Source organism: Argopecten irradians, chromosome 2 (assembly GCF_041381155.1).
Source record: "Argopecten irradians isolate NY chromosome 2, Ai_NY, whole genome shotgun sequence".
In the NCBI taxonomy this organism is placed as follows: domain Eukaryota; kingdom Metazoa; phylum Mollusca; class Bivalvia; order Pectinida; family Pectinidae; genus Argopecten; species Argopecten irradians.
Window position 1 is genome coordinate 71978521 of NC_091135.1, and position 24928 is coordinate 72003448.

The following is a 24928-nucleotide window of genomic DNA, read 5'->3' on the forward strand; positions in this document are numbered from 1 at the left end:
CTAGGGTCCAAGGGGAACCTATACGTATGGAATTTGAGAGAGATCCCTTCAGTACTTTCTGAGAAATAGCGGTAAATATCAAAATCCAAGATGGCAGACGTTCAGCCATCTTGTTGACAGATCAGTTACAAAATGCACTATGCACAATTAGGGCCCTAGGGTAACCTACGTATGAAATTTGAGACAGATCCCTTCAGTACTTTCTGAGAAATAGCGATAACAAACTTTAACTATCAAAATCCAAGATGGCTGCCTGGCGGCCATTTTGTTGACCGATCGGTCCAAAAAACGCAATATGCATAACTAGGGCCCTTGGGGAACCGACATATGAAATTTGAGAACCAAGATGGCTGCCTGACGGCCATCCTGTTGACTGATCAGTCCCAAAATGCAATATGCACAACTAGGGCCCTAGGGGAACCTACATATGAAATTTGAGAATGATCCCTTCAGTACTTTCTGAGAATAACGATAACAAACTTTAACTATAAAAATCCAAGATGGCTGCCTTGCGGCAATCTTGTTGACCGATCAGTCCCAAAACGCAATATACAAAACTAATGCCCTAGGGGAACCTACATATGAAATTTGAGAATGATCCCTTCAGTACTTTCTGAAAAATAACGATAACAAACTTTAACTATAAAAATCCAAGATGGCTGCCTTGCGGCAATTTTGTTGACCAATCAGTCCCAAAACGCAATATGCACAACTAGGGCCCTAGGAAACTACATATGAAATTTGAGAATGATCCCTTCAGTACTTTCTGAGAAATAACGATAACAAACTTTAACTATCAAAATCCAAGATGGCTGCCTGGCGGCCATCTTGTTGACCGATCAGTCCCAAAACGCAATATGCACAACTAGGGCCCTAGGGGAACCTACATATGAAATTTGAGAATGATCCCTTCAGCACTTTCTGAGAAATAGCGGTAACAAGAATTTATGAACTATACATATTTAATTTATTTCTACTCATATGTCCTCATCAAACTAATTCATTATTTCTATTGTGTCATTCATCTTTAAAATGTCATGAAACTTTTGCATTTCATCTTCCTAGATTTTAGACCAATCACCATTTAGCTTTGTATCATTTCCTCCATTACTTCCTTAGCAACTATCTATGACGTCATAATACATTATTATTATCACATGACCTCTATTGTCATACTCTACTATTTGTACACCATGTAAGCTGTGCCCTGATGACGGCCTGCCTTTAAGGCCGAAACATGTCGGCAACCAGCAGCACCAAATGAACCAAGAATATACCATTTTGTACCTGGCTCAGGAGTTGCATCTCTTATTTTTTCGATGATAACAAGAATTGTTAACAGACGGACGGACGGACGGAAGTACAGCGATGGACCACGGACGAAAAACGATTTGAATAGGCCATCGTCATCAGATGGTGGGCTAAAAACTCTCACAACTAGAAATAGCAAAATTGACCCCACGATTTGTTTAATTTTGAATCCCATCCATGCAACAATGCTATCAATACCATATGACTATCAGAATTATTCAATGCTAAGTTTCAGAGAAGAAGTTGTTTATATATGAATGTCGCCATAATTGACCCTTTCTGCCCCACCCTTCAGGCCCCAAAGGGTTAGCCCTTCATTTGTACTATTTTGAATCCCCACCCTATAAGGATGCTACCATTGCATTATGAGTACTATGTCCCATGCTTGGTTTCAGAGAAGAAGTTGTTTATATAAATATCGCCATATTGGAGCCTTGTTTTGGCCCCATACCTCAAGCCCATGGGGGGGTTAGCCACTTCATCTGTACTATTTTGAATCCCCACCCTACGAGGATGCTACCAATGCATTATGAGTGCTATGTCCCATGCTTAGTTTCAGAGAAGAAGTTTTTTATTTGAATATCGCTATATTGGACTTTTGGCCCCATACCTCAAGCCCCTGGGTGGTTAGCCAATTCATCTGTACAATTTTTAATCCCCAAATAATACAATAGTCTGAACAGATTCTGTAAAAAGGACATAACTCTGACAAACTGAACATGATTTTTACGATTTTACAATGATAAAACTTACCAGACACTTGAGAACAATATCCTGACTACAGCTACACATACTCCCAGCAAGTTTAATACCCATCTTTAGGTGCCGAACTTTATGGGCAGTCTCAGGCTGTGCTATAGCCTTTCCAAGGTCCAAGCCCTCTAGTGTCCACTCCACCAACTGGTCAAGTACATCTAAACATATCAACCTCAAATTAGATATGTAGATTACCTTTCCTGTTCTACCACTATAGTAAGCTCTTACCTGTCCTGATTTACTAGTGCAGTATGTTCTTACCTGTCCTGTTTTACCAGTATAGTATGTTCTTACCTGTCCTGATTTACCAGTACAGTATGTTCTTACCTGTCCTGTTTTACCAGTACAGTATGTTCTTACATGTCCTGATTTACCAGTACAGTATGTTCTTACCTGTCCTGTTTTACCAGTATAGTATGTTCTTACATGTCCTGATTTACCAGTACAGTATGTTCTTACCTGTCCTGATTTACCAGTATAGTATGTTCTTACCTGTCATGTTTACCAGTACAGTATGTTCTTACCTGTCCTGTTTTACCAGTATAATATGTTCTTACCTGTCCTGTTTTACCAGTACAGTATTTTCTTACCTGTCCTCATTTACCAGTACAGTATGTTCTTACCTGTCCTCATTTACCAGTACAGTATGTTCTTACCTGTCCTCATTTACCAGTATAATATGTTCTTACCTGTCCTGTTTTACCAGTACAATATGTTCTTACCTGTCCTAATTTACCAGTACAGTATGTTCTTACATGTCCTGATTTACCAGTACAGTATGTTCTTACCTGTCCTGATTTACCAGTATAGTATGTTCTTACCTGTCATGTTTACCAGTACAGTATGTTCTTACCTGTCCTGTTTTACCAGTATAATATGTTCTTACCTGTCCTGTTTTACCAGAACAGTATTTTCTTACCTGTCCTCATTTACCAGTACAGTATGTTCTTACCTGTCCTCATTTACCAGTACAGTATGTTCTTACCTGTCCTCATTTACCAGTATAATATGTTCTTACCTGTCCTAATTTACCAGTATAGTATGTTCTTACCTGTCCTGATTTACCAGTACAGTATTTTCTTACCAGTCCTGATTTACCAGTACAGTATGTTCTTACCCGTCCTGTTTTCCTGGTACTGTATGTTCTTACCTGTCCTGTTTTCCTGGTAGAGTATGTTCTTACATGTCCTGATTTACCAGTACAGTATGTTCTTACCTGTCCTAATTTACCAGTATAGTATGATCTTACCTGTCCTGTTTTACCAGTACAGTATGTTCTTACCTGTCCTGTTTTCCTGGTAGAGTATGTTCTTACATGTCCTGATTTACCAGTATAGTATGTTCTTACCTGTCCTGTTTTACCAGTACAATATGTTCTTACCTGTCCTGTTTTCCTGGTACAGTATGTTCTTACCTGTCCTAATTTACCAGTACAGTATGTTCTTACCTGTCCTGTTTTCCTGGTAGAGTATTTTCTTACCTGTCCTGTTTTCCTGGTAGAGTATTTTCTTACATGTCCTGATTTACCAGTACAGTATGTTCTTACCTGTCCTGTTTTCCTGGTACAGTATGTTCTTACCTGTCCTGTTTTCCTGGTAGAGTATTTTCTTACCTGTCCTGTTTTCCTGGTAGAGTATTTTCTTACATGTCCTGATTTACCAGTATAGTATGTTCTTACCTGTCCTAATTTACCAGTATAATATGTTCTTACCTGTCCTGTTTTACTAGTACAATATGTTCTTACCTGTCCTGATTTACCAGTACATTATGTTCTTACCTGTCCTGTTTTACCAGTACAGTATGTTCTTACCTGTCCTAATTTACCAGTACAGTATGTTCTTACCTGTCCTGTTTTACCAGTATAGTATGATCTTACCTGCCCTGTTTTACCAGTACAGTATATTCTTACCTGTTCTGATTTACCAGTATAGTATGTTCTTACCTGTCCTGTTTTCCTGGTACAGTAAATATGACAGCCCCTTAATCAACAGACCAGGAACACACTCCAGAGCTTCAATCCATCTGTAATCAATATTGGTTACCTAAGATTTAATGGACTGAATTACTGATATACACCAAGAGACAGACTGAATTACTGATATACACCAAGAGACAGACTGAATTACTGATATACACCAAGTGACAGACTGAATTAACAGATATACACCAAGTGACAGACTGAATTACCAGACATGTTAACCTTTGGTGAGCAAAAAGTAGATTTTTGACTCAAAAGCGGTAGCATTGCACGCGGCATTTTTCACGACGCGTCAGAGATGTATAAATATCAATAATATGCAAAATAATTACAAAAACATATTTTGTTAACAAATTATGATTTAACTTTAATTATTACCATAGGCCTTGCATTGGTGGCTCATTTTGTATTTTTTAAATGTTAATTAAGGCTTACATTAAATATAGAAGATGAAAAATGCCAATAAATACATTGTAAACTTTTATTTCAATGCTATTTATCTCCTTTTTTATTATACATTTTGTCTATTTCTTTTTTTTTTTTTTTTTTTCATTTTTTTTTTTTTTTTTTGTAATACATAATGGACTCATTTTCTTTTGATTTATGCAAGAAAAATTACAAATGTTTGTTTCTATAATTTACACCAATATTCTAGTGAAATAATCACCCTGAATTTTTTTTAGCGATATCCTGAAAAAATATACCAAAATCCGGCTCCTTTATTAGAATCACCCCATTCCAAAATGGCGGCCATTACGATTGCAAAGTTTATGATTTTCAGCAGACATTGTATGCCTATTTCATAGTGGTGTAACGATAGGTCGACTTATCGATGTATTGCAATAGTTTTGCCCGCGATAGCAATAGGTCGATAGTATAATTTAAAGTCGATAACTATCGCGATATCAAATTTAACTATCGATTGTTTACGATAGTTTTTTCTCTGAGCAAAAATTACACTCAGAACAAGAATTTCCACCGAATCTGCCGAAATGTCTGCGTAGTGTTTATACATAAAAGCATCTTTGAGATCTTGATCGTGGAAATCACTAAATACAGGAACAACACAATTCAATCACAATGAAAAAATATCTTAAGCAAATATTGTTGCATTTTCACAAGCGTACAGATTAAATGAATAAATCTTTAAGTAGTTATTGTTTCAAATGTAAAATAATATCTTGGTAAACTCATACAATATACAGTTGAAGGAGTTTCCGACTTCTTTCGTTCCGGGTCCGTATTTTAGACACGGCCTCCAATTGCTCTTAGTGGGGTGTCAGAATTGACCCAATTTGATCATTAACAACAACATGGCGGAGGTTAGCGGTGATTTTGAAATTGTTGCAAATAATAAGTCAAAAACAACCGTAAGGCAGCATTTCGGGTTTCTAAAAACAAAGGACGAAGTGTTTCAAAGCAAGAATCATAGACGTCTCGGCACTTCGATATTCGGCACTTGGTAATCTCGGCACTTTTATTTTTGGCATTTGGAATGTTCGGCACTTAGTTTTGAAATATTATAAAGTCTATCCGCTGTACGAGAATTATTGACTTTCATTCCTACAATTTTTCTCAATGTTTGTGTGCAGATGCACAGCAGTGACGACCGATGAAAGTTGTTAAAAAGTTGTTATATTTCAGTCATGACACACAATAAAAATATTTTGGAACAAACACATTTCTAATTTATTAGCATTTAAACGTTTTGATATATTACTGATATTTAACTTATTCATAATATTTAATGCATTTTGACTATTTTTCGATGAATTTCACGGTTCGTTTTTCAACGAATTTTCCATAAATTCCAAAAGTGCCCTTTCATATGTGAATGGACGATTAGAATACAGTGTAATAAAACTTTGACGTCAATATCAAGTTCTGCTGACGATAAAAATGCATGTAACATAAAGATCTCTTGAGATAGGCAACAGAAAATTATACATTGAATTATTACGAAATCTGCAAATATAACTATCGTGATAGTATCGCAATAGTCCCTAGACTATCGTGATACTATCGCAATAGTAATTTTACTATCGCAATACTATCGTGATAGCCTTTTTGGCCACAATAGTCACCTCTACTATTTTACATTAAAAACGTGAGTAAATCATTTCAATTATAAGTATTGTTTGTTTTTGAAATGAGTCTTACTAATTTTAAGCACAAAATTTATTGAAAGGCCAGATGATTGTTTCCTTACGGTCGGCCTACAAAATACACATCGTTACACTCAGACACGTGAAATAAGGAACGGATATAGGCTAAGCAAGTGACACCACCAAGCCAAGGTGGAACTAGCCCCAGGCTGCTAATTAGCACCAGTGGGTGTTGGTCAGGGAGTGTTCACACCTTCTTTGTTTACTTAATTATGAAGCCAGTCCCCCTACTCCCCCTACATGTCTGGAATTACAGATATACACCAAGTGACAGACTGAATTACTGATATACACCAAGTGACAGACTGAATTACAGATATACACCAAGTGACAGACTGAATTACTGATATACACCAAGTGACAGACTGAATTACTGATATACACCAAGTGACAGACTGAATTACAGATATACACCAAGTGACAGACTGAATTACTGATATACAATAAGTGACAGACTGAATTACTGATATACACCAAGTGACAGACTGAATTACTGATATACACCAAGTGACAGACTGAATTACTGATATACACCAAGTGACATTACTGATATACACCAAGTGACAGACTGAATTACTGATATACACCAAGTGACAGACTGAATTACTGATATACACCAAGTGACAGACTGAATTACTGATATACACCAAGTGACAGACTGAATTACTGATATACACCAAGTGACAGACTGAATTACTGATATACACCAAGTGACAGACTGAATTACTGATATACACCAAGTGACAGACTGAATTACTGATATACACCAAGTGACAGACTGAATTACTGATATACACCAAGTGACAGACTGAATTACTGATATACACCAAGTGACAGACTGAATTACTGATATACACCAAGTGACAGACTGAATTACTGATATACACCAAGTGACAGACTGAATATGATATACACAATGACAACTGAATACTGATATACACCAAGTGACAGACTGAATTACTGATATACACCAAGTGACAGACTGAATTACTGATATACACCAAGTGACAGACTGAATTACTGATATACACCAAGTGACAGACTGAATTACTGATATACACCAAGTGACAGACTGAATTACTGATATACAACCAAGTGACAGACTGAATTACTGATATACACAATAAGTGACAGACTGAATTACTGATATACACCAAGTGACAGACTGAATTACTGATATACACCAAGTGACAGACTGAATTACTGATATACACCAAGTGACAGACTGAATTACTGATATACACCAAGTGACAGACTGAATTACTGATATACACCAAGTGACAGACTGAATTACTGATATACACCAAGTGACAGACTGAATTACTGATATACACCAAGTGACAGACTGAATTACTGATATACACCAAGTGACAGACTGAATTACTGATATACACCAAGTGACAGACTGAATTACTGATATACACCAAGTGACAGACTGAATTACTGATATACAATAAGTGACAGACTGAATTACTGATATACACCAAGTGACAGACTGAATTACTGATATACACCAAGTGACAGACTGAATTACTGATATACAATAAGTGACAGACTGAATTACTGATATACACCAAGTGACAGACTGAATTACTGATATACACCAAGTGACAGACTGAATACTGAATGACAGATAATATCACTGAATTACTGATATACACAAGTGACAGACTGAATTACTGATATACACCAAGTGACAGACTGAATTACTGATATACACCAAGTGACAGACTGAATAACTGATATACACCAAGTGACAGACTGAATTACTGATATACACCAAGTGACAGACTGAATTACTGATATACAATAAGTGACAGACTGAATTACTGATATACACCAAGTGACAGACTGAATTACTGATATACACCAAGTGACAGACTGAATTACTGATATACACCAAGTGACAGACTGAATTACTGATATACACCAAGTGACAGACTGAATTACTGATATACACCAAGTGACAGACTGAATTACTGATATACACCAAGTGACAGACTGAATTACAGATATACAATAAGTGACAGACTGAATTACTGATATACACCAAGTGACAGACTGAATTACTGATATACACCAAGTGACAGACTGAATTACTGATATACACCAAGTGACAGACTGAATTACTGATATACACCAAGTGACAGACTGAATTACTGATATACACCAAGTGACAGACTGAATTACTGATATACAATAAGTGACAGACTGAATTACTGATATACACCAAGTGATGGACTGAATTACAGATATACACCAAGTGACAGACTGAATTACTGATATACAATAAGTGACAGACTGAATTACTGATATACACCAAGTGATGGACTGAATTACTGATATACACCAAGTGACAGACTGAATTACTGATATACAATAAGTGACAGACTGAATTACTGATATACACCAAGTGATGGACTGAATTACAGATATACACCAAGTGACAGACTGAATTACTGATATACACCAAGTGACAGACTGAATTACTGATATACAATAAGTGACAGACTGAATTACTGATATACACCAAGTGACAGACTGAATTACTGATATACAATAAGTGACAGACTGAATTACTGATATACACCAAGTGATGGACTGAATTACAGATATACACCAAGTGACAGACTGAATTACTGATATACACCAAGTGACAGACTGAATTACTGATATACAATAAGTGACAGACTGAATTACTGATATACACCAAGTGACAGACTGAATTACTGATATACAATAAGTGACAGACTGAATTACTGATATACACCAAGTAATGGACTGAATTACTGATATACACCAAGTGACAGACTGAATTACTGATATACAATAAGTGACAGACTGAATTACTGATATACACCAAGTGATGGACTGAATTACTGATATACAATAAGTGACAGACTGAATTACTGATATACAATAAGTGACGGACAAGATAAAATGGATTTGGTCATGTTTCTGTCCATTGTTTACTTTGCCATTACGTAATCCTACTTGTGTGTAAACAAACATGGCTTACATACCTTTGTAAACTTCCTGATATGACCTTGTGGTGTTTGCTGCTACAGAGATCGATTTAAGGATGTTTTATACGAGAGTGTGATGTTTATACTCGGTATTATGTTCTATATTATATGTAATTTACGTGTATAAACTTATATTACAGGATAAACAGGATTCTAGGAACACATCTGTTGAAAGTGTGTAACTGTGTAACACGTGTGTAATACACCTGTTGACAGTATGTAACTGTGTAACACGTGTGTAATACACCTGTTGACAGTGTGTAACTGTGTAACACGTGTGTAATACACCTGTTGACAGTGTGTAACTGTGTAACACGTGTGTAATACACCTGTTGACAGTATGTAACTGTGTAACACGTGTGTAATACACCTGTTGACAGTGTGTAACTGTGTAACACGTGTGTAATACACCTGTTGACAGTGTGTAACTGTGTAAACACGTGTGTAATACACCTGTTGACAGTGTGTAACTGTGTAACACGTGTGTAATACACCTGTTGACAGTGTGTAACTGTGTAACACGTGTGTAATACACCTGTTGACAGTGTGTAACTGTGTAACACATGTGTAATACACCTGTTGACAGTATGTAACTGTGTAACACGTGTGTAATACACCTGTTGACAGTGTGTAACTGTGTAACACGTGTGTAATACACCTGTTGACAGTGTATAACTGTGTAACACGTGTGTAATACACCTGTTGACAGTGTGTAACTGTGTAACACGTGTGTAATACACCTGTTGACAGTGTGTAACTGTGTAACACGTGTGTAATACACCTGTTGACAGTATGTAACTGTGTAACACGTGTGTAATACACCTGTTGACAGTGTGTAACTGTGTAACACGTGTGTAATACACCTGTTGACAGTGTGTAACTGTGTAACACGTGTGTAATACACCTGTTGACAGTGTGTAACTGTGTAACACGTGTGCAATTCAGTAGTCATTTTCAAAGGATCATTTTCTTACTGTCTGCCGACATTTCTTTCACATATTTAAATAATTTATTTGACTTATTTTTTGGTATTTGTTAATTTTTGATGTTTTAATTATCCTTTTCTCTCTTACAATCCCGCAGAATATCGATAGCGAAATCAGTCCGCCATTGTGTTGTGACTGTAAACAACCACGCTTCAGCTGGCCGATGATCCATGAATTAAACAATTTTACGATTGAACATGTATCTGGTACATAATTATTTTTATTTTAACTATATTTTCGTTACATACTATATTGTTTAAACACTTTTACATCGATTTTTTTTCAAAGTTAACTTTACTAAACTGCCCATTGTGTTGTGATTGTAAATAAACACGTTTCAGTCGGCCGATTTTCCTTGAATTAAACAATTTTACGATTGAACATGCATTTGATACCTACTAATTTTCATCTTAAATATATTTCCATTACATATGATATCTTTTAAACACTTTTACAGTGATTTATGTATAACTTTACAAAACCAATGATTATGAATATGTGATTATATAATGAAGCGATCTTGTAAAGGATTTGTGTTTTATAAGAAATATATGTTGTTTCATAGCCCTATGTTATATTAGTTGAAGTATTACATTGCGTACATGTATCTAGTATCTGTGTTTTGTCCCGTCTTTTTTATCAGTCGTGTGTGTATTGTTACTACTATACATGTTATTCTATTTTCGTACACGGAAAGCTCTCGAAATTTTGTCAAATAAATGCGTAAAACTCATTACAGAACATAGCAGAATTGAATTAGCCTAACCCTTTCTGTGCAGTGTTCTGAAGAATTAATTTCCGATAGAAAATAGAGGTGTGTAGTACATACATAAGGCGGGATAGGGGCACGTTTGTCTCGGTATGATAGGGTTTTAGAGAAGGTATGGAAGGTGGCGGGGGTCTACTTTTATAAATATATATATATGCATTATATGTATGTACATGTAGCATGTAGTCTCATTGCTGTTTGGGTCCATTTTCTTGTAAACTTATATTTCTTCTTGTTGATAAAACTTTAAAGTCTATGTTTAGAGTTTTAATTTACAGACTAAAGTCAAGCACAACCCCCTCGAACTGAGTTGACACACACGTACACGATGTCAAATGGCTTTTGACTTAAAGATCATATCAATTTTATAGCCCAGAATATGACGATTAGAATAAGCAAATGATCGTTTTTATTATATAAGGATATGTTATAATTTGTGTATTATATACGGATACATTTCCACTTATCAATATAGCAACTAAACGTAACGCGACTGTTTTAAATATTTATAATCGCCAATACCGCAACACTGCCACATTGAATTTCCCAGCTCTTGTCACAGCTGTTTGACTCAGATGACGTCACGAATCTACGGCCTCCTGGTGATATCAAGGGCGATAAGCGAGGCGATCGTTCTCGACAAGGGTCGTTATGGACTTCGTTTCAAGCACATTTTATTGAAATTACGTCAAATACAACCTGTATTTTTTGTTGGAAATCATAAAGTGCATCACAATAAACAAATATCAACACAAAAATAGCATATTTAAAATCTGTTTTTATCACCTTTAAGCTCGGTTCATATTTTAAATACTCAAGTTTTCACGTTCACAAGGAAATGTTAATGCACGACGGAGGACGCACGACAACGGACAAAACACTATTGCAATAGGTCACCATGGTCAAGTGACCGAAAAATCCAAGATGGTACCCATCTTGTTGACTGATTGGTCCCAAAATGCAATCCACACCAACACTTAGTGATACAAGACTGACCTGCCATGATGCTCGGAGGAAGAGAATTCCTCCATCAGCTCCAGTAAAGTTATTGCCTCTGGCGGTCTTTCTGGACAAGGTTTGTCCGAAGCCTTGTCAATTTGTTCAAGGGCAGATAACTCCACCTCATATTTAGTCAGGGTGGCATCTGGCATAGTCTATATCGAATAAAGCCAAGAAATAAAATACCAATAAACAATAAAAAGGATGTAATTTTAAAATCAAAATAGTTATGTTAGTTTCAAAGTTCAATAATGCTCATTAGCTATTACTTTTATCTCTCTAATTTTGTGGGGGAGGGTGAGTTGTATCAGAAAAGATATTTAACACCTTTTCAGCTATTTAAGTGTTTTTAAATATTTAAGTAATTAATCTATTCATGACTTTTGCTTGAACAAATATTATTATAACTATTCCTTATCTTGATATACATTGATATGGGTGTCTCCCTGTGTTTGGTGTCTACTTACGACAAGTTTAGTAATTTCAAACTGGAATGGGTTGAAGGAGATTGTAGTATAGTCATCCATGTCGTACATGTCCAGATTCTAAAAGACAGAAACATCTAATGGCTGATTTTCTAGATAATTCTATTACAGAAGAATGAAGAGATGTTCTGTTATAATTGTGCTCTACATATTTCTATTACAGATGGAGAGATATTCTGTAATAATTCTACTCTACATAATTCTATTACAGATGGAGAGATATTCTGTAATAATTGTACTCTACATAATTCTATTGCAGATGGAGAGATGTTCTGTAATAATTGTACTTTACATTATAATATTATAGATGGAGAGATGTTCTGTTATAATTGTACTCTACATAATTCTATTACAGATGGAGAGATATTCTGTTATAATTGTACTCTACATAATAATATTACAGATGGAGAGATATTCTGTTATAATTGTACTCTACATAATTCTATTACAGATGGAGAGATATTCTGTTATAATTGTACTCTAGATAATTCTATTACAGATGGAGAGATGTTCTGTTATAATTGTACTCTAGATAATTCTATTACAGATGGAGAGATATTCTGTTATAATTGTACTCTACATAATTCTATTACAGATGGAGAGATATTCTGTTATAATTGTACTCTAGATAATTTTATTACAGATGGAGAGATGTTCTGTTATAATTGTACTCTACATAATAATATTACAGATGGAGAGATGTTCTGTTATAATTGTACTCTACATAATAATATTACAGATGGAGAGATGTTCTGTTATAATTGTACTCTACATAATAATATTACAGATGGAGAGATGTTCTGTTATAATTGTACTCTACATAATTCTATTACAGATGGAGAGATGTTCTGTTATAATTGTACTCTACATAATTCTATTACAGATGGAGAGATGTTCTGTTATAATTGTACTCTAGATAATTCTATTACAGATGGAGAGATATTCTGTTATAATTGTACTCTACATAATTCTATTACAGATGGAGAGATGTTCTGTTATAATTGTACTCTACATAATTCTATTACAGATGGAGAGATGTTCTGTTATAATTGTACTCTAGATAATTCTATTACAGATGGAGAGATATTCTGTTATAATTGTACTCTACATAATTCTATTACAGATGGAGAGATGTTCTGTTATAATTGTACACTACATAAGTCTATTACAGATGGAGAGATGTTCTGTTATAATTGTACTTTACATAATTCTATTACAGATGGAGAGATGTTCTGTAATAATTGTACTTTACATTATAATATTATAGATGGAGAGATGTTCTGTTACAATTGTACTCTAGATAATTTTATTACAGATGGAGATATTCTGTTATAATTGTACTCTACATAATTCTATTACAGATGGAGAGATGTTCTGTAATAATTGTACTTTACATTATAATATTATAGATGGAGAGATGTTCTGTTACAATTGTACTCTAGATAATTTTATTACAGATGGAGATATTCTGTTATAATTGTACTCTACATAATTCTATTACAGATGGAGAGATGTTCTGTAATAATTGTACTTTACATTATAATATTATAGATGGAGAGATGTTCTGTTACAATTGTACTCTAGATAATTTTATTACAGATGGAGATATTCTGTTATAATTGTACTCTACATAATTCTATTACAGATGGAGAGATGTTCTGTAATAATTGTACTTTACATTATAATATTATAGATGGAGAGATGTTCTGTTACAATTGTACTCTAGATAATTTTATTACAGATGGAGATATTCTGTTATAATTGTACTCTACATAATTCTATTACAGATGGAGAGATATTCTGTTATAATTGTACTCTACATAATTCTATTACAGATGGAGGGATATTCTGTTATAATTGTACTCTACATAATAATATTACAGATGGAGATATTCTGTTATAATTGTACTCTAGATAATTCTATTACAGACAGAGAGATATTCTGTTATAATTGTACTCTAGATAATTCTATTACAGATGGAGGGATATTCTGTTATAATTGTACTCTACATAATAATATTACAGATGGAGATGTTCTGTTATAATTGTACTCTACATAATTCTATTACAGATGGAGAGATATTCTGTTATAATTGTACTCTACATAATTCTATTACAGATGGAGAGATGTTCTGTAATAATTGTACTTTACATTATAATATTATAGATGGAGAGATGTTCTGTTACAATTGTACTCTAGATAATTTTATTACAGATGGAGATATTCTGTTATAATTGTACTCTACATAATTCTATTACAGATGGAGAGATATTCTGTTATAATTGTACTCTACATAATTCTATTACAGATGGAGAGATATTCTGTAATAATTGTACTCTACATAATTCTATTACAGATGGAGAGATGTTCTGTTATAATTGTACTCTACATAATTCTATTACAGATGGAGAGATATTCTGTTATAATTGTACTCTACATAATTCTATTACAGATGGAGAGATATTCTGTTATAATTGTACTCTACATAATAATATTACAGATGGAGAGATGTTCTGTAATAATTGTACTCTACATAATAATATTACAGACAGAGAGATATTCTGTTATAATTGTACTCTACATAATTCTATTACAGATGGAGAGATATTCTGTTATAATTGTACTCTACATAATTCTATTACAGATGGAGAGATGTTCTGTTATAATTGTACTCTATATAATTCTATTACAGATGGAGAGATGTTCTGTTATAATTGTACTCTACATAATTCTATAATAAGAAATACAGTTATTTCATAACCCTATAAAGTTAAAAAAAAAATAGATACATCAATGCTTAAATAAATTCTGAGTTTGTATTTTTGATATCAAATTGTGTTTTTAAAAACTCCTGTCAAAATGAAGTTCTGTCCGATTCTTCCTGTTCCTGTAAATCATTGACTCCGGTGATTTCCGATATCATCATAACAGTTTTACATTATATTTTTATGATGCAAAGAGCTAATTTGTTTGAAGGGTAAATTTTAGAGCACATATAGAAATTGTTCTAAGTTGGCATGAGACAAAAACCTTGATTCAACTTGTAAATAAAACATAATTAAAAATTCTGCAGATTGTTCATTGTCATTTAGAAGCTTTGAAATGCTATGACTATCAAATGCTTACCGGACCGACATGGGGTATAGAGGAAGTAGACAGTCTGAATGGAATTTAGAACGCTAATATATCAGGAAGTTGATGTTGAATATGTTGTATCAAAGGTTCTATCCTCTATTTTAATCATCATCTTTCTTAATCCATAAGTTGGTAATTAGGATGATTATACAAACACTTATTTCTGACTCACTATTGTAGTACTTACACTCATCATTTCATCCCCTTCCAGTTCCAGCTCATCATCAGAAGAGATGTTTTCATATGTATCGTCCACCTCCTACACATAAAACAATTATCGTGTTAGTACAAGGGTAAATAATGCAGCCATCTTAGTTGGTAAAAGTAGAATATAATTGCTCAAGGTATGGTACACATACTACATTAGAGCCGATAGAAAAGTATCTATTGTTACTTATAATTAAACATTTGAAGTATCTATTGTTACTAATAAATATCAGAAGTATCCATTGTTACAAATAAACATCAGAAGTATCTATTGTTACTAATAAATATCAGAAGTATCCATTGTTACAAATAAACATAATAAGTATCTATTGTTACTCATAGTTAAACATCAGAAGTATCTATTGTTACTCAAAGTTAAACATCAGAAGTATCTATTGTTACTCATAGTTAAATATCAGAAGTATCTATTGTTACTCATAGTTAAACATCAGAAGTATCTATTATTACTCAAAGTTAAATATCAGAAGTATCTATTGTTACAAATAAAAATCAAAAGTATCTATTGTTACTCAAAGTTAAACATCAGAAGTATCTATTGTTACAAATAAACATAATAAGTATCTATTGTTACTCAAAGTTAAACATCAGAAGTATCTATTGTTACTCAAAGTTAAACATCAGAAGTATCTATTGTTACTCAAAGTTAAACATCAGAAGTATCTATTGTTACTCATAGTTAAACATCAAAAGTATCTATTGTTACTCATAGTTAAACATCAGAAGTATCTATTGTTACTCAAAGTTAAACATCAGAAGTATCTATTGTTACTCAAAGTTAAACATCAGAAGTATCTATTGTTACTCAAAGTTAAACATCAGAAGTATCTATTGTTACAAATAAACATCAAAAGTATCTATTGTTACTCAAAGTTAAACATCAGAAGTATCTATTGTTACTAATAAATATCAGAAGTATCTATTGTTACAAATAAACATAATAAGTATCTATTGTTACTCATAGTTAAACATCAAAAGTATCTATTGTTACTCATAGTTAAACATCAAAAGTATCTATTGTTACTCATAGTTAAACATCAGAAGTATCTATTGTTACTCAAAGTTAAACATCAGAAGTATCTATTGTTACTCATAGTTAAATATCAGAAGTATCTATTGTTACTCAAAGTTAAACATCAGAAGTATCTATTGTTACTCATAGTTAAACATCAGAAGTATCTATTGTTACTCATAGTTAAATATCAGAAGTATCTATTGTTACACAAAGTTAAACATCAGAAGTATCTATTGTTACTCATAGTTTAATATCAGAAGTATCTATTGTTACTCAAAGTTAAACATCAGAAGTATCTATTGTTACTCAAAGTTTAACATCAGAAGTATCTATTGTTACTCATAGTTAAACATCAGAAGTATCTATTGTTACTCAAAGTTAAACATCAGAAGTATCTATTGTTACTCAAAGTTAAATATCAGAAGTATCTATTGTTACAAATAAACATAATAAGTATCTAACTTATAGTTAAACATCAGAAGTATCTATTGTTACTCGAAGTTAAACACCAGAAGTATCTATTGTTACTCAAAGTTAAATATCAGAATTATCTATTGTTACAAAAATAAACATAATAAGTATCTATTGTTACTCATAGTTAAACATCAAAAGTATAATTATTAAAGTTAAACATCAGAAGTATCTATTGTTACTCAAAGTTAAATATCAGAAGTATCTATTGTTACAAATTAACATCAGAAGTATCTATTGTTACTCAAAGTTAAACATCAGAAGTATCTATTGTTACTCAAAGTTAAACATTAGAAGTATCTATTGTTACAAATAAACATCAGAAGTATCTATTGTTACTCATAGTTAAACATCAGGAGTATCTATTGTTACTCAAAGTTAAACATCAGAAGTATCTATTGTTACTCAAAGTTAAACATCAGAAGTATCTATTGTTACTCATAGTTAAATATCAGAAGTATCTATTGTTACTCAAAGTTAAACATCAGAAGTATCTATTGTTACTCAAAGTTAAACATCAGAAGTATCTATTGTTACAAATAAACATCAGAAGTATCTATTGTTACTCATAGTTAAACATCAGAAGTATCTATTGTTACTCATAGTTAAACATTAGAAGTATCTATTGTTACAAATAAACATTATAAGTATCTATTGTTACTCAAAGTTAAACATCAGAAGTATCTATTGTTACTCATAGTTAAACACCAGAAGTATCTATTGTTACAAATAAACATAATAAGTATCTATTGTTACTCAAAGTTAAACATTAGAAGTATCTATTGTTACTCAAAGTTAAACATCAGAAGTATCTATTGTTACTCATAGTTAAATATCAGAAGTATCTATTGTTACTCAAAGTTAAACATCAGAAGTATCTATTGTTACTCAAAGTTAAACATAAGAAGTATCTACTGTTACAAATAAACATCAGAAGTATCTATTGTTACTCATAGTTAAACATCAGAAGTATCTATTGTTACTCAAAGTTAAACATCAGTACTCATAGTTAAATATCAGAAGTATCTATTGTTACTCAAAGTTAAACATCAGAAGTATCTATTGTTACAAATAAACATCAGAAGTATCTATTGTTACTCATAGTTAAACATCAGAAGTATCTATTGTTACTCAAAGTTAAACATCAGAAGTATCTATTGTTACTCAAAGTTAAACATCAGAAGTATCTATTGTTACAAATAAACATCAGAAGTATCTATTGTTACTCATAGTTAAATATCAGAAGTATCTATTGTTACTCAAAGTTAAACATCAGAAGTATCTATTGTTACTCATAGTTAAATATCAGAAGTATCTATTGTTACTCATAGTTAAACATCAAAAGTATCTATTGTTACTCAAAGTTAAACATCAGAAGTATCTATTGTTACTCAAAGTTAAACATCAGAAGTATCTATTGTTACTCAAAGTTAAACATCAGAAGTATCTATTGTTACTCATAGTTAAACATCAAAAGTATCTATTGTTACTCAAAGTTAAACATCAGAAGTATCTATTGTTACTCATAGTTAAATATCAGAAGTATCTATTGTTACTCATAGTTAAACACCAGAAGTATCTATTGTTACAAATAAACATAATGAGTATATTGTTACTCAAAGTTAAACACCAGAAGTATCTATTGTTACTCAAAGTTAAACATCAGAAGTATCTATTGTTACAAATAAACATCAAAAGTATCTATTGTTACTCAAAGTTAAACATCAGAAGTATCTATTGTTACAAATAAACATCAAAAGTATCTATTGTTACTCAAAGTTAAACATCAGAAGTATCTATTGTTACAAATAAACATTAGAAGTATCTATTGTTACTCATAGTTAAACATCAAGAGTATCTATTTTTACTCATAGTTAAACATCAGAAGTATCTATTTTTACTCAAAGTTAAACATCAGAAGTATCTATTGTTACTCTTAGTTAAACATTAGAAGTATCTATTGTTACTCATAGTTAAACATCAAGACTAACTATTGTTACTCATAGTTAAACATCAGAAGTATCTATTGTTACTCAAAGTTAAACATCAGAAGTATCTATTGTTACTCAAAGTTAAACATCAGAAGTATCTATTGTTACTCAAAGTTAAACATCAGAAGTATCTATTGTTACAAATAAACATCAGAAGTATCTATTGTTACTCAAAGTTAAACATCAGAAGTATCTATTGTTACTAATAAATATCAGAAGTATCTATTGTTACAAATAAACATAATAAGTATCTATTGTTACTCATAGTTAAACATCAAAAGTATCTATTGTTACTCATAGTTAAACATCAGAAGTATCTATTGTTACTCATAGTTAAACATCAGAAGTATCTATTGTTACTCAAAGTTAAACATCAGAAGTATCTATTGTTACTCAAAGTTAAACATCAGAAGTATCTATTGTTACTCATAGTTAAATATCAGAAGTATCTATTGTTACTCAAAGTTAAACATCAGAAGTATATATTGTTACTCAAAGTTAAACATCAGAAGTATCTATTGTTACTCATAGTTAAATATCAGAAGTATCTATTGTTACTCAAAGTTAAACATCAGAAGTATCTATTGTTACAAATAAACATAATAAGTATCTATTGTTACTCAAAGTTAAACATCAGAAGTATCTATTGTTACCCATAGTTTAATATCAGAAGTATCTATTGTTACTCAAAGTTAAACATCAGAAGTATCTATTGTTACTCATAGTTAAACATCAGAAGTATCTATTGTTACTCATAGTTAAACATCAGAAGTATCTATTGTTACTCATAGTTAAACATCAGAAGTATCTATTGTTACTCAAAGTTAAACATCAGAAGTATCTATTGTTACAAATAAACATCATAAGTATCTATTGTTACTCAAAGTTAAACATCAGAAGTATCTATTGTTACTCAAAGTTAAACATCAGAAGTATCTATTGTTACTCAAAGTTAAACATCAGAAGTATCTATTGTTACAAATAAACATAATAAGTATCTATTGTTACTCATAGTTAAACACCAGAAGTATCTATTGTTACAAATAAACATAATAAGTATCTATTGTTACTCAAAGTTAAATATCAGAAGTATCTATTGTTACAAATTAACATCAGAAGTATCTATTGTTACTCAAAGTTAAACATCAGAAGTATCTATTGTTACTCAAAGTTAAACATTAGAAGTATCTATTGTTACAAATAAACATCAGAAGTATCTATTGCTACTCATAGTTAAACATCAGAAGTATCTATTGTTACTCAAAGTTAAACATCAGAAGTATCTATTGTTACTCATAGTTAAATATCAGAAGTATCTATTGTTACTCAAAGTTAAACATCAGAAGTATCTATTGTTACTCAAAGTTAAACATCAGAAGTATCTATTGTTACAAATAAACATCAGAAGTATCTATTGTTACTCATAGTTAAACATCAGAAGTATCTATTGTTACTCATAGTTAAACATTAGAAGTATCTATTGTTACAAATAAACATAATGAGTAACAATAGTTACTCAAAGTTAAACATCAGAAGTATCTATTGTTACTCATAGTTAAACACCAGAAGTATCTATTGTTACAAATAAACATAATAAGTATCTATTGTTACTCAAAGTTAAACATTAGAAGTATCTATTGTTACTCAAAGTTAAACATCAGAAGTATCTATTGTTACTCATAGTTAAATATCAGAAGTATCTATTGTTACTCAAAGTTAAACATCAGAAGTATCTATTGTTACTCAAAGTTAAACATAATAAGTATCTATTGTTACAAATAAACATCAGAAGTATCTATTGTTACTCATAGTTAAACATCAGAAGTATCTATTGTTACTCAAAGTTAAACATCAGTACTCATAGTTAAATATCAGAAGTATCTATTGTTACTCAAAGTTAAACATCAGAAGTATCTATTGTTACAAATAAACATCAGAAGTATCTATTGTTACTCATAGTTAAACATCAGAAGTATCTATTGTTACTCAAAGTTAAACATCAGAAGTATCTATTGTTACTCATAGTTAAACATCAGAGGTATCCATTGTTACTAATAAACATCAGAAGTATCTATTGTTACTCATAGTTAAATATCAGAAGTATCTATTGTTACTCATAGTTAAACATCAGAAGTATCTATTGTTACTCAAAGTTAAACATCAGAAGTATCTATTGTTACTCATAGTTAAACATCAAAAGTATCTATTGTTACTCAAAGTTAAACATCAGAAGTATCTATTGTTACTCATAGTTAAACATCAGAAGTATCTATTGTTACTCATAGTTAAACACCAGAAGTATCTATTGTTACAAATAAACATAATAAGTATCTATTGTTACTCAAAGTTAAACATCAGAAGTATCTATTGTTACTCAAAGTTAAACATCAGAAGTATCTATTGTTACTCAAAGTTAAACATCAGAAGTATCTATTGTTACAAATAAACATAATAAGTATGTATTGTTACTCAAAGTTAAACATCAGAAGTATCTATTGTTACTCATAGTTAAACATCAGAAGTATCTATTGTTACTCATAGTTAAATATCAGAAGTATCTATTGTTACTCATAGTTAAATATCAGAAGTATCTATTGTTACTCATAGTTAAACATCAGAAGTATCTATTGTTACAAATAAACATAATAAGTATCTATTGTTACTCAAAGTTAAACATCAGAAGTATCTATTGTTACTCAAAGTTAAACATCAGAAGTATCTATTGTTACTCATAGTTAAATATCAGAAGTATCCATTGTTACTAATAAACATAATAAGTATCTATTGTTACTCAAAGTTAAACATCAGAAGTATCTATTGTTACTCAAAGTTAAACATCAGAAGTATCTATTGTTACACATAGTTAAATATCAGAAGTATCCATTGTTACAAATAAACATAATAAGTATCTATTGTTACTCAAAGTTAAACATCAGAAGTATCTATTGTTACTCAAAGTTAAACATCAGAAGTATCTATTGTTACTCATAGTTAAACATCAGAAGTATCTATTGTTACTCAAATAAACATAATAAGTATCTATTGTTACTCAAAGTTAAACATCAGAAGTATCTATTGTTACTCAAAGTTAAACATCAGAAGTATCTATTGTTACTCATAGTTAAATATCAGAAGTATCTATTGTTACTCAAAGTTAAACATCAGAAGTATCTATTGTTACTCGAAGTTAAACATCAGAAGTATCTATTGTTACTCATAGTTAAATATCAGAAGTATCTATTGTTACTCATAGTTAAACATCAGAAGTATCTATTGTTACTCATAGTTAAACATCAGAAGTATCCATTGTTACTAATAAACATCAGAAGTACCTATTGTTACTCAAAGTTAAACATCAGAAGCATCCATTGTTACTAATAAACATCAGAAGTATCTATTGTTACTCAAAGTTAAACATCAGAAGTATCTATTGTTACTCAAAGTTAAACATCAGAAGTATCTATTGTTACTCGAAGTTAAACATCAGAAGTATCTATTGTTACTCATAGTTAAACATCAGAAGTATCTATTGTTACTCAAAGTTAAACATCAGAAGTATCTATTGTTACTCGAAGTTAAACATCAGAAGTACCTATTGTTACTCATAGTTAAACATCAGAAGTATCTATTGTTACTCAAAGTTAAACATCAGAAGTATCTATTGTTACTCATAGTTAAACATCAGAAGTATCTATTGTTACTCATAGTTAAACATCAGAAGTGTCTATTGTTACTCATAGTTAAACATTAGAAGTGTCTATTGTTACTCATAGTTTCAGCACCGTTAAAACAAGTGTTCCTGTTTACATTCATTCACTCGATAGACACGTTGGCTGGTAGCTGATCTAGTAGGCTGGTAACTGATGCAGTAGATTAGATTTTAGGTGGCATGTAACGAAGGCACTAATTGGCTGAAGCATCGGCAGCCCGACTGATTGCCCCATGACTGACAAGATCGCCGACAACATTGAGAAGTAGGCGGAGCCAACGGATCTTTGATGTTCATACCCGACTCTGTTGTACAATGTGTTTGATCACGTTGTGTACTATTTAATTTTTTAAAATGTATACATTCAATCACTGTATTAAAAATTCGTAATTATTTTGTTTCACTTTTTAAGCGAATGTTTTGAGGATGATTTGTTTCTCTCAACTTCGGGGAGTAGTCGTACTGTTGCGTGACGTTATGTACAATGTATCTAACTTACCAACGTTCCAATGGATCAAACTTTTCATCATGTTTATTAATGTGTTGGGTTTAGATCTATTGTATCCATTCTAATATTACAGCCGAATCTAGCGTTAGCTACTGTTGTACCTTCTGACTGACTTTTCCGCTGAAAAGTCCGTTTGGTGTGGAAAAACAAATCCGGTACGGCTGACAATAGATTATGTCTTATCAGAATATATTCCGATCAAACACGGTTTTGATACATACCTTGATGTTACATGTAGTAGGGGATGTTATTCTAGTTGTAGACTTTGAGTTTGAATGCATTGCCTAAATATTTACAATTTAATTTGATTCATATTCGAGGTATTGTTTTCGGACGTTGGCACATGCGCGGCGGTAGTTTACAAAATGTAGGTTGATGATTCAAATGCGTCTCTCTGATTAAATACTGGTGACAAATTTAAAACAAAAATCTACGCCTACAGCTGGAATAGCATCCCCTACTAACATCCAGGTATGTGTCAAAGCCGTGTTTTATCAGAATATATCTACCATCAACCTGACAAGCTACTTGTCAGCTTCTCCCTTTGTAAAAAACTGAGTCAGTCATGAGCAGTTTTCTCTAGTGATTTCTTTTCTCAAAATTTCAAACATAAGTGAGCTTTTCTTCTCTACAAACAGTATGACTTCTGTGATTCAAACAAGGTAATTAAAATATCTCACTGAGCATCAATTTAGCAAACTCTAAAATGAGTCAGTAATTAAAATTGTATACTGAGTCAAAGTAACTTTTGTTTAAACTGATTATCAAACGATCCCAAATTTTCTAATTTATTTTTTATTTTTCAAAAACTAAGATCACAGTTACAATCGACGACAGACTTTTGCAAATATCAGTACTGTAGTTTTAGCTCCGCCCAAACATGAAGTCAACAGCCAATGTAGTGAAATACTTGATAAAAGAGTCATTGAATGTCCTCTTTTTTTTTTTTTAAATCATGGACCTGGGCGTTTATTAGAATATATATTTAGGTCTCATTATTTAATAGATAAGCTTACCTGGATTTTGTCTCAAACTGAGTCAAAGTTAGCTTTTCCTGTCTCAAATTTAGTTAAAGTCAGCTTCTTCTGTCTCAAACTGAGTCAAAGTTAGCTTTCCCTGTCTCAAACTGAGTCAAAGTCAGCTTCTCTTGTCTCAAACTCAGTCAAAGTTAGCTTTCCCTGTCTCAAACTGAGTCAAAGTCAGCTTCTCCTGTCTCAAACTGAGTCAAAGTCAGCTTCTCTTGTCAAAACTGAGTCAAAGTCAGTTTTCTTTGTCTCAAACTGAGTCAAAGTCAGCTTCTCTTGTCTCAAACTGAGTCAAAGTCAGCTTCTCTTGTCTCAAACTGAGTCAAAGTCAGCTTCTCTTGTCTCAAACTGAGTCAAAGTCAGCTTCTCTTGT

The 24928-nt window shown here is 32.0% G+C and overlaps 1 protein-coding gene across 1 annotated transcript in view; it reads right to left on the minus strand.

Annotated features, from left to right (window-relative positions):
• LOC138316835 (protein virilizer homolog) overlaps window positions 1-24928 on the minus strand; it is a 96983-nt gene that overhangs the window by 58516 nt on the left and 13539 nt on the right. Inside the window, exons 10-14 of the mRNA XM_069258490.1 lie at window positions 15799-15870; window positions 12458-12535; window positions 11988-12145; window positions 4010-4089; window positions 2065-2225 (exon numbers count right to left, since the gene is read on the minus strand). Coding sequence (XP_069114591.1) covers window positions 2065-2225; window positions 4010-4089; window positions 11988-12145; window positions 12458-12535; window positions 15799-15870 — 549 coding nt within the window. The remainder of the gene's footprint in view (window positions 1-2064; window positions 2226-4009; window positions 4090-11987; window positions 12146-12457; window positions 12536-15798; window positions 15871-24928) is intronic.